This window comes from Sinocyclocheilus rhinocerous, unplaced genomic scaffold (assembly GCF_001515625.1).
Source record: "Sinocyclocheilus rhinocerous isolate Xijiao unplaced genomic scaffold, SAMN03320098_v1.1 scaffold495, whole genome shotgun sequence".
NCBI lineage: Eukaryota > Metazoa > Chordata > Actinopteri > Cypriniformes > Cyprinidae > Sinocyclocheilus > Sinocyclocheilus rhinocerous.
In genome coordinates this window covers 317,920-328,698 of record NW_015629560.1, presented here as the reverse complement: position 1 = coordinate 328,698, position 10,779 = coordinate 317,920, and the positions used below count along the sequence as shown (strand labels likewise).

The window sequence follows — 10,779 nt, the reverse complement described above, 5'->3', positions numbered from 1 at the left end:
AAATTGTTCTGATTCTATTTTTTTATGTGTTTATTTTTCATATGATGCATGTTTCCTTTTAATGCTTTTTATATGTTGTGTGTTTTGTTGTACAGCAGTTTGGAGCAACTCTTTTGCTTTTAAATGTGCTATAGAAATAAATTTTGACTTGACTTGACTACTAGCATGAATACTTTATTAATAGAAATATTAGATACAGCATACATATACAACATGCAATTAATGATCCAGGGTATTTGAATTAAATGCTGAACAAGCATTGATTGTGCTTTAAATCATATAATTGTGCTTTTAGGGTGTCTACATACTTTGATTGTGCTTTTAGGGTGTCTACATACTTATGGCCATATGGTGTGTGTGTATACGGTATGTGTGTATACTCTATGTACCACAGAGCTCTGATTCAATGGATGTCTTGTAGACTCTTTCTGGACGAACCCTCAGTTTCGGATGAGGATTGAGGAGCTTGATGAGGAATGTGCTAGTGGCCAGTGTCCTGAAAACATACTGGTGTCCCTCATGCAGATCCATGAGAACAGATACAGAAGTCTTGTTTCTAACTACTCCATTGGCTTCAATGTTTATCTGGTCAGTATTAACAATAACTCTACTACTCACAGAAAATCTCACTGAATGCAGTAATTCCAGTAATTTCCATTTATTAATGGTGTGTGTTCCATGTTTTTCTACTTTAACAGATACCACCAGAGGCAAGTACAATACAATACAAGCTCAATAGTATTAAAACCACTATAACCACATGTGTCTTGCTTTGTCAATAAATAAATTACTTGATATGTATAAAATAAACTGATAATATTTCATTCTTCTTTAGATGAAAGATGAGAGGTTCTCTGCCAAGTTATTTTACCGCAGACATTCTGTGGAAGATAGTGGGAACTTCATCAATACAAGACATGTGATGAAATTCTTCAAGCTTGAACCAGGAGAGTATCTCATTGTGCCCTCTACTTTCCATCCTAATGAGTGTGCAAAATTCATGCTGTCCATCTTCACAAAGACTGAATCGCATAGGAGAAAAAATAAACCTGCAATGACATATGTGTGAGGTTATTATAAATACTGTAAGTGTCTTGCTAAAAATAGCACTTTAACAGTTCATGGTCTGGTCACCCTCCTACTACTTTCACCAGATTACCAGTCTAGATTTTTGATCTCTGTAACCACTCAAATAGGATTTGGAGTAACCAAGCTGGTTATACTGTTTTTCTTTTTCTTCTACACCCCTTCTCTTCAATATTTTGTTCATCTGTGAGCTGTGAAATGAATGTTACCAATGTTGTTTATTTGTGAGGTTTTTGATGTTCTGTCTCACTGTAACTGTATAGGTCAGGTCAGTCAGTCACCAACCGTTTTAAATGACATTTCAGTGCTGAGCCATTCAGAAAGTCAGAATGAATGAATGAATGAATGAATGAATGAATGAAGCCTAATTCATATGCTACTCAACGGTCAAATTTAAGTATGTCTTCAAGTGATACAGCACAATTCTGAAATGTACACTACCAAACAATAATAAAGACACATATTATTAAAAACTTTAATTTATGTAATCGGTTATTATTATTTTTTCATTTTCATTTAATGATTTACAATTTTGTGACCACTCAAAGGAGAAGTGTGTGTAAACTATATTGTTCCAAATCTAGTTTTTTATTAAATATTATAAGTGTTTTCACTCCAATTAGCTTCTGGAGGGACAAGTAGCCTAGACTGTAACACCGTAGGTTTTCTTACACTAGAGGGCAGTAGTTTACTAAATAAATAATGGGCGTCGCAACACAGAAACGTGCAAGCACAGGAGTGTCGTTTACAGCTGATACTATGTAATCGGTTATTATTATTTTTTCATTTTCATTTAATGATTTACCACTCAAAGGAGAAGTGTGTGTAAACTATATTGTTCCAAATCTATTTTTTTATTAAATATTATAAGTGTTTTCACTCCAATTAGCTTCTGGAGGGATAAGTAGCCTAGACTGTAACACCGTAGGTTTTCTTACACTAGAGGGCAGTAGTTTACTAAATAAATAATGGGCGTCGCAACTTTTTTTCATACTATGGAAGTCCATGGCTACCGTCAACTGTTTGGTTACCAACATTTTTCAAAATATCTTAAAAGAGAAAAAAGAAACTCATGCAGGTTTGGAACAACTTGGGGTGAGTAAAAGATGACAGAATTTTCCTTTTTGGGTGAACTATGCCTTTAAATATGAACTATGCGATGATTCTGGTAACATTACAACATACACATATGGTTTAGTTCACCCAAAAATGAAAATTCTGTCATTAATTACTCACCCTCATGTCGTTCCAAACCCGTAAGACCTTCGTTCATCTTCAGAACACAAATTAAGATCTTTTTGATGAAATCTGAGAGCTGTCTGACCCTCCATAGACTGCAAGGATATTACCAAGATCAAGGCACAGAAACATAGCAAGGACATCGGTACAATAGTCCATGTGATAGTCAGTGGTTCAAACGTAATTTTACAAAGCAGCGAGAACACTTTTTGTGCACAAAGAAAACAATAATAACATAATTTATTCAACAATTCTTCTCCCTGAGTTACCGTCTTCTGCCATTTTGGAGAGTACCCTAGAACGTAATCAGCGTTGTTTAGACAGCGCACGCTTTATCCTGAACATAAACAACGCTGATTACGTTCTTAATTTGTGTTCCGAAGATAAATAAAGGACTTAGGCTACAGGTTTGGAACGAAATGAGGGTGAGTAATTAATGACAGAATTTTCATTTTTGGGTGAACTAACCCTTTAAAATAAATAGAATACACAAGTAAAAAATGATTAAAAACAATATTAATAAATACAAACAAACAAACAAATAAATACTGTTATGGGTGAGTATCCACCTCTTGTCAAGTAAAACTACATGAATCAATCTCCTCATGCTTTTCCCCAAGGCAACCAACAGGTGGCACTGTACAGACTACAGTAGTGCACATGCACCTCGAGAGTGTGAGGCCTACAAAAAGCACATGTTCAAATATTCAAGGACTTGCTTTCTGAATTAGCATAACACAACTGAAGATTGTTTTAGAAAATTAAATTGAGGTCAAATTCAGAGTGAAATTTTCTGGTTTCATGTACATGACTATGGCTCAATACTAGTTCTCGTTTTTAACAGTAAGAGCTCACATTTTTACGCAGAAGATGCCTCACTTCCCCTGCAACAGTTACTATGGGAAACCCACACTTCCTCTTTCTCTCTGGCCTAATCATGCCAGATGTCAAAGGCACTTTCTACAAATAGGGTACGAAGTAGGGCCTGAAACTCTTAAAATAGTCTATTTTTTTTAACAAACGAAGAGTGAAAAGAGGTGCTTAACCTAATAAGTAAATAAATTAAATAAATAATAAAATAATATAAAATCCTTAATATTATATTAAACCAGATATGTGTGCTTTTGTAATTTTTAGTAATAAATATTAAACAAACAAAAACCACAACACAGTGTCGGAATGAGTAACAGGTTGTCTTTATACAGTAACTTGGGTAACGGGTTGAATAACTGAGCTTGACGAATGACTTAAACGCAATAAAAAACAACAAGCAATAGTCAGAATAAATAATTTGTTGGAATTAAGTATTAAGTTGCCTTCCAACCATGTAGAAAGGCTTAAAATGTTAGACTTTCAGGGATGTACACAAAATGTAGGACACAGTTAGGGATGTAACGATTACCGGTTTGACGATAAATCTGGTAATATTATTGTTTTAATGATTATGCAAACAAAAAGTCATTTTATTTGTTATTTGTTGATTTTTAAATATAAAACTTGAAGTGATTTATGTGTCGGTACTTTTTGAACATCTCCAGCACATTTGAACAATACCGTGATAATACTGATAACAGTGATAATTTTGGTCACTATAATCGTGATAAGAAATTTTCATACCGTTACATCCCTAGACACAGTATATTAAAGTCAAATAAATGATAAACTAATAATTATTTAACTGAATAAATTCAAATATTTTTACTCAAATGAATTGAATTGCAATATTTAATTACATTTTTAAATAATGAATTAAAATTAAGTTTAATTAAATATTTGACTACAATTTATTGAATATCAGTTCATTGTATCAATATCAAAACTTTGATATTGTTATGTGATTTTAATGTTAAACACAGGTCAAGAACTCTGAGTTCTCTTGGGAAATCACATACATACGTTTGATGCATTAAAAACAAAAAGCTGATGTTAAACTTCTACAGAAACCATGGGATCTAATGCATGGGATAAAAAAAAAAAAAAAAAAATACACTCTATAGTTGCTGGAACTTCAGAGTATTTCTGATCTAAAACACACTTAGCTGAAGGCAGTGACCTTAATAGGGCAGTGAAACTGTGCCTCACAGTTCATTAGACATGAACCAAGGACTGCTGACTGCTGAGAAGCACATCAATAAAAGGATCCTTTTACATGCATGCGGAATATTCATTGGTCACTATTGAAAGACTGTGTATACAAACAGAGGCTGTTAAGATGGGAACTGATAGGTTGAAAACAAATTATTAATAATACAAACCAACAGGACGGCTGGCTTTGACACTGTGACTTCTAATGAGATTACTCAGCACAGCAGGAAAGGATCTGTGACATACGGTTTTACATCATGGGCCATCTGGGCCTCTGATTGGTGGACAGTGACATCATGTGGAGTGGTTCTCTGGTTCTGTTTTGCAGCAGACTGGCTGATATGGCAGGTGTAGAAATGTGCAGGCACACATACATTTACAGTGCAAAAAATAACAATTAATTTAGTTGGACTGAAAGATTGCATCTAAGAAACCCATTACACACCCATAAATCATATTAGGATTATTCTGGATTCTATACAACTGAAGCGCAATCAGCAATATTTGTGGCATAATGTTGACTACCGGAAAATATTCTTTCAAAAATAAAAAAAAGGGTGAGGCATCTACAATGGAAGTAAATGGGGCCAATGGTTAACCTTAAAATAATATTTCAAATATATAGCAATTCGATACAAACAATGAATGTCAACATGATTTTACAACATTCTACATCCTGAAATGACCATAAAAATGACTAGTTTACTTAATATTTAGGATTTATAAAAAAAGCAGTTTACTCTAAGATACATCCATACAAATAGAGTCTGCTGTACTGTGTTAATATGAAGGAATTTACCGTATTGGTTTGTTTTACCTGTATTTTGAATCACACATTGCATTGTGTTGTGTTTTAGGGTTTAACTTAATGGATAATGTCCTGGTTAAAAAATAAATAAATAAATAGATAATAAAAATAAATAAATAATGGTGTTGAAACCATTTTTGCTCAGAAATTGCTAATACATTTCACAATTACAAAGAAACCACATATTGGATTAAATGTGAAATTTTGAAGAAGGAAGGAAGGAAGGAATAAATAAAAAATTGTCACTTTAGTTTGGGGACCAATTTTCATGACTTTTGCCTCAATAAACTCCTAATTTGCGGTTTTGTTGTTTTTTAATGAATAAAAATAAAACAAGTAGATAGAATAGAAATAGAATAGAGAACGCTACTGTTAGAAGATCAAGTTTTTTCATAATAAATAGAAAAATAGTACAGAGAGTGCATGTGTTAGAGGGTTACTTTTTCAAATAAATAAATAAAAAGAAAACAAGTAGATAAAATAGAAATAGAATAGAGATTGCTAGTGTTAGAGTGTCAAGTGTTGATGGAAGAGATGTGTCTTTAGCCATTTCTTGAAGATGGCTGAAGAATCAGCTGCTCGGTTCGAGTTGGGCAGGTCATTCCACCAGCAGGGAACAGTTAAGGTAAATATCAGTGAAAATTAATGTGTGCCTCATTCTTTTTTCTTTAAAATATGGTCATGCAGAATAAGGCATTCATATTTGCTTTCATATTGTGCTAACAGCCATCAAGCAGCACTAATAAACTGACGAGTGAAGTATGCAGTAAGTACACCTCGAAAACAACATGAGAGCTTTGAACAACATCTTAATCCACCCAAACACTGACTTGACTTAAAACTGTCAACCACAGCCAATGTAGCCACACCCCAAAAGGGCCTTATCCATTATACAGTGTTGCCAGGTCTCACAGAAAAAAGAAAAAAAAGCAACCTAAAAAAGTTGCTTATTATAAGCATACATGGCAACATTGCAGTTGTACCCAAAACAATTATGTTGGTCTTAGGTTAGCGATAAAGGGCATTAAAGCCTCGTGCCGCCTGCAAGTCTGACAACACCAAAGCCATTGTTTACTGTAGAGAAAATGTTCTAATACATTGTTCTTCCTTCAAGACACAACCTTCAAAAAAGCAGGGGAGTCAGTTTCATAATAGCAGCCCTGCAAAGAAATAAATAAGTTAGATAACTTACAGCGCATACTAGACAAGCACAATGACTAGAATTAAGGCAGTGCTAAAAAAAAAGTTTCAGACTTCTGTGAGGTGAAATGCAGCCGACGTCACAAAGCGATGGTGTCGGTAGTGTGGCATTGCATATGCCTGTCAGTGGGTGGCCTGCAGACAGATCTAAAGCTGCTGTCACGCACACACTGCTGCTGGTGTGTGTGTGTGTGAACTAACATTAGGACGTGTGCTGTGGCCTGTCAAAGCCTGATGATGCTCTGTGTTCGTGAGAGCGTGGGGGCAAAGCAGTTATAATCAAATAATGAAACTTAACCCACAGTCTGAAGGAAGTGGTTGATAGATCCTGAAAACCGTAATTTCTAACTGTCAATTTTGAATTCAATTGTGCTATAAAACACTACTACACACTAGGGCTGTCAATGTGATAATTTTGTACAATTTACAAGTTTTTGTCTTTTCAACTTTACTCCCAGTCTTAAAAGTTTGGTGCTTATGGAAGGTGTAGGTAGAGTTGAAGAATGCTTCCTGTCTCAGTCTACATTTTAATCACAATGGTTTGCCGTGGACTGCAGGCGAGTGATGTTCGATGATATGGAAATCAAATAATAATAAAGGAATAATTTGCCCAAAAATGAAACTTTGCTGAAAATTTACTTACCCTCAGGCCATCCAAGATTTAGACGATTTTGTTTTTTAATCAGAACAGATTTAGAGAAATTTAGCATTACATCACTTTCTCACCAGTGGATTCTGTGCAGTGAATGGATGCCGTCAGAATGAGAGTCCAAACAGCTGATAAAAACATCACAATAATCCACACAACTCCAGTACATCAGTTAATACTGATACGTATACATGCTTTATACATAATATTGCTTTCGCTATAGTAAAAAAAAAAAACAAGAAAAAAGTCTCATCTGAATCAGAAGAGAAATATATGAACAGTGAAAACAGTTCAAAACAGTTTTAAACAAATATGTCGGTAAATTTTGATGTGAGAGGACAACACGAATTGACTTTTTAACTGGAGGAAGCATTACAGACTGCTATTTTGGCTGGAAGCAACAGTTTGAAGTTAAAAATAAATTACTTGTGAATTATTGTGATGGTATTATCAGCTGTTTGGACTCTCATTCTGACGGCACCCATTCACTGCAGATGATCCATTGGTGAGCAAGTGATGTAATGCTAAATTTCTCCAAATCTGCTCTGATGAAGAAACAAACTCATCTACAGTACATCTATGATGGTCGAGGATGAGTGCATTTTAATTTATAGGTCAATTCAATGTACTTTTTATAGGCACGTTTTGTAATTCTGTTTTTTTTTTTTTCATCTTCCAGAATACTGTTTTCAATTTTCTTTATTTGGGGGATTAATTAATCAGTATGATTAAAAAGTATACGATATAATTAATTTGATAACGTTTTTTCAACTGATTGACAGATGTCTTGATCATAGACGGAAAGTCATAACAGATACACTAGCTGGTTATGTACTGTACTGCAGGGCTTTTTTGCACTGTGACTCATTAATGTTCTCCTTTAGGGACTTACAGCTCAAATTAGCCTTTTTTCCACCTGCAGGTTGGCCAACACATCACTGACATGACATAGGGGAAATAAAACTCAGTTTCTGATCCTATTTATGAGAAACTGGGGGGGGGGAATCATGCATAAAGAATTATGCTTTTTGTTTGAAGAACAAAGTGTAACTGCATGACATGTTTACACTTACAGTAGCCTTAAAAAGTATGTGGATACTTATTTAGTTGTCAAATGTTGGTGGAACATGTTACTCTGCCTAGACACCTGTGTGAACTTGAGGGGAACTGACTTCAAATGTCCACTAAAAATAACCCTGAGATCTGTTGTTTAAAAATAACTGCAAAATCATACATACAAGTGTGATCTACAATTTGACTTGAGATTGAAATATTTCATAAGTGTGTATATATATTCAAAAAGATTTTCATGCGAGTGCTCTCGGTTATCGTGGACGGCAGTTTTCAGTGCACAGCATACAAAACAATAAATAATAAAATAATTCTCAGCTGGATTTCGTTTTCTCCATTCATAGTCCACAAACACTTGGCAGCAGAGGGCTCGCTTTTCTCAAGCCCAAAACAGAATTTCAGTAAAAATATTGTATTCTAGGCCAGCCAGTCAGAAGTCTTTCCTTCTGCATCTGTAATGTCGGTGCAAAGAGTCAACTCCCTTCTTCCTTCCTGCCTGTGGCTTCTGTTTGAACTAAGCTTTTTGTGGATGACTTTTGGCATATATCAATGTCTATAAACTGGGTATGTTTGCATGGGTACCAGACTGGAATGTGCCAGTATAGAATGCAGATTAAACATGGGCAGATCTTTTCTTTTTGACCATTTCAGATACTCTTTCTGATAAATTCTTACACTTTTTAAGCCCCATGTGACATTTACACATCCTTTGCATCAATTAATACCTCCAGTTTGCAATTCGCATGAAATATTCTGACATGAAAGGAAATGTGGGGGGCTTAAATGATCTCAGTGCTTGTCTTTGCATGTGGATTAGTTTGAGTTTTTTTAAAGGTCTGTAATTATGAGTTGTTAGGCGTGAAAGATCTAGCCCCAACTCCTCTTTTAAATCAGTAAAAGTTCAGTACGACTATGGCCTGCTATGGGGTTTCAGAGAGTACAGATGGCTCCATTCAGTCTTCTGAACCACAACAGGAAGAGCGCTAACTATAAACCACTTCCTGTGTCAAATGAGGAGCAATGGTATGTAGTGTTTATGAGCACTTGAGCAGGGCAAGACACTAACTACTAAACTCTGAAAACAGATTGTGAAGCCATGTCAGCATACAGATGATATATCTAATCAAGTGATATGTCAAGTGATATATCTAATCACATTTATGAAGTGCATCTTTAGTAAAAAGTTTTAAATATGGCCCTAAGCTTATCAAGATGAAAGGAAATATATAGCACATGGTGGACAACATAAAATATTTAAGCAAACCCTAAAAATAATAAACCTGAAATAATAAGCAAATAAATGAATGAATGAAGGAAGGAATAAATAAATCCTAAAAAATTAAAGATATTAGATTTAAAAACATCAGAACAAAAGAATGCAAAACAAAACTTTGATTGGGTCTTACAAAGAAACAAAAACTGGACTAAAAACAAAACAAACAAACAAAAAAATCAGTAAAAGTTCAGTACGACTATGGCCTGCTATGGGGTTTCAGTGAGTACAGATGGCTCCATTCAGTCTTCTGAACCACAACAGGAAGAGCGCCAACTATAAACCACTTCCTGTGTCAAATGAGGAGCAATGGTATGTAGTGTTTATGAGCACTTGAGCAGGGCAAGACACTAACTACTAAACTCTGAAAACAGATTGTGAAGCCATGTCAGCATACAGATGATATATCTAATCAAGTGATATGTCAAGTGATATATCTAATCACATTTATGAAGTGCATCTTTAGTAAAAAGTTTTAAATATGGCCCTAAGCTTATCAAGATGAAAGGAAATATATAGCACATGGTGGACAACATAAAATATTTAAGCAAACCCTAAAAATAATAAACCTGAAATAATAAGCAAATAAATGAATGAATGAAGGAAGGAATAAATAAATCCTAAAAAATTAAAGATATTAGATTTAAAAACATCAGAACAAAAGAATGCAAAACAAAACTTTGATTGGGTCTTACAAAGAAACAAAAACTGGACTAAAAACAAAACAAACAAACAAAAAATAGAGTCTTACAAAGAAACAATAAATAAATAACAACAACAACAACAGGGTCTTACAAAAAATAAAACAAAACAAAGCATTATTGTGTCTTACAAACAAACTAAAATTAAAGAAATTGTATTCAAAACAAAACAAAACATGAATGGGTCTTGCCTCTCTTATTATCTCTACCACGATAGGGTATTCTAGATTTTTTCAAGGGTGTTGCTAAGGTTGCTAACTTCCTATCAAAAGAGCTCACCCAAGTTTCTGTGAAATGGGAATTTGTGTAATCATGCACACAGCACAGTCACAGTCAAAGTTCTAGTTCAGATGATGGCATCTGACATAAACTGGGTAGACTCAGTAGGACACACTGTAAAAAATGACCATGAATTTAACAGTAAAAGACTGTAAAAATGCTACAGTAAAAACCTGTTAAATGGTTAACGGTAAATTCCCCTACTATATACGGTGAAAAACTGTATTGGACATGTAATTTTACGGTAGTATACCGTTTTTGGAAGTGAAAAAGACTGTATAATTTACAGTGAATAACCGTAAATTGACATTCCCAGAATTCCCTGCGCTACATTTCAAATTTGATGTTTTTTTATTGAAATAACTATGTTTCTTACTTTTTTCTTATC

General features: G+C 34.3%; 1 protein-coding gene and 1 long non-coding RNA gene across 2 annotated transcripts in view; one reads left to right on the top strand and one right to left on the bottom strand.

Annotated features, from left to right (window-relative positions):
• The window catches only part of LOC107739219 (calpain-1 catalytic subunit-like), a 13,487-nt gene extending 11,922 nt beyond the window's left edge, over positions 1-1,565 (top strand). Inside the window, exons 11-13 of the mRNA XM_016551244.1 lie at positions 422-588; positions 699-710; positions 836-1,565. Coding sequence (XP_016406730.1) covers positions 422-588; positions 699-710; positions 836-1,069 — 413 coding nt within the window. The 3' untranslated portion in view covers positions 1,070-1,565. The remainder of the gene's footprint in view (positions 1-421; positions 589-698; positions 711-835) is intronic.
• Positions 728-10,779, bottom strand: part of LOC107739224 (uncharacterized) — a 15,642-nt gene continuing 5,590 nt past the window's right edge. The window contains exons 2-3 of the long non-coding RNA XR_001639976.1: positions 2,069-2,079; positions 728-790 (exon numbers count right to left, since the gene is read on the bottom strand). This is a non-coding gene — a long non-coding RNA (uncharacterized LOC107739224). The remainder of the gene's footprint in view (positions 791-2,068; positions 2,080-10,779) is intronic.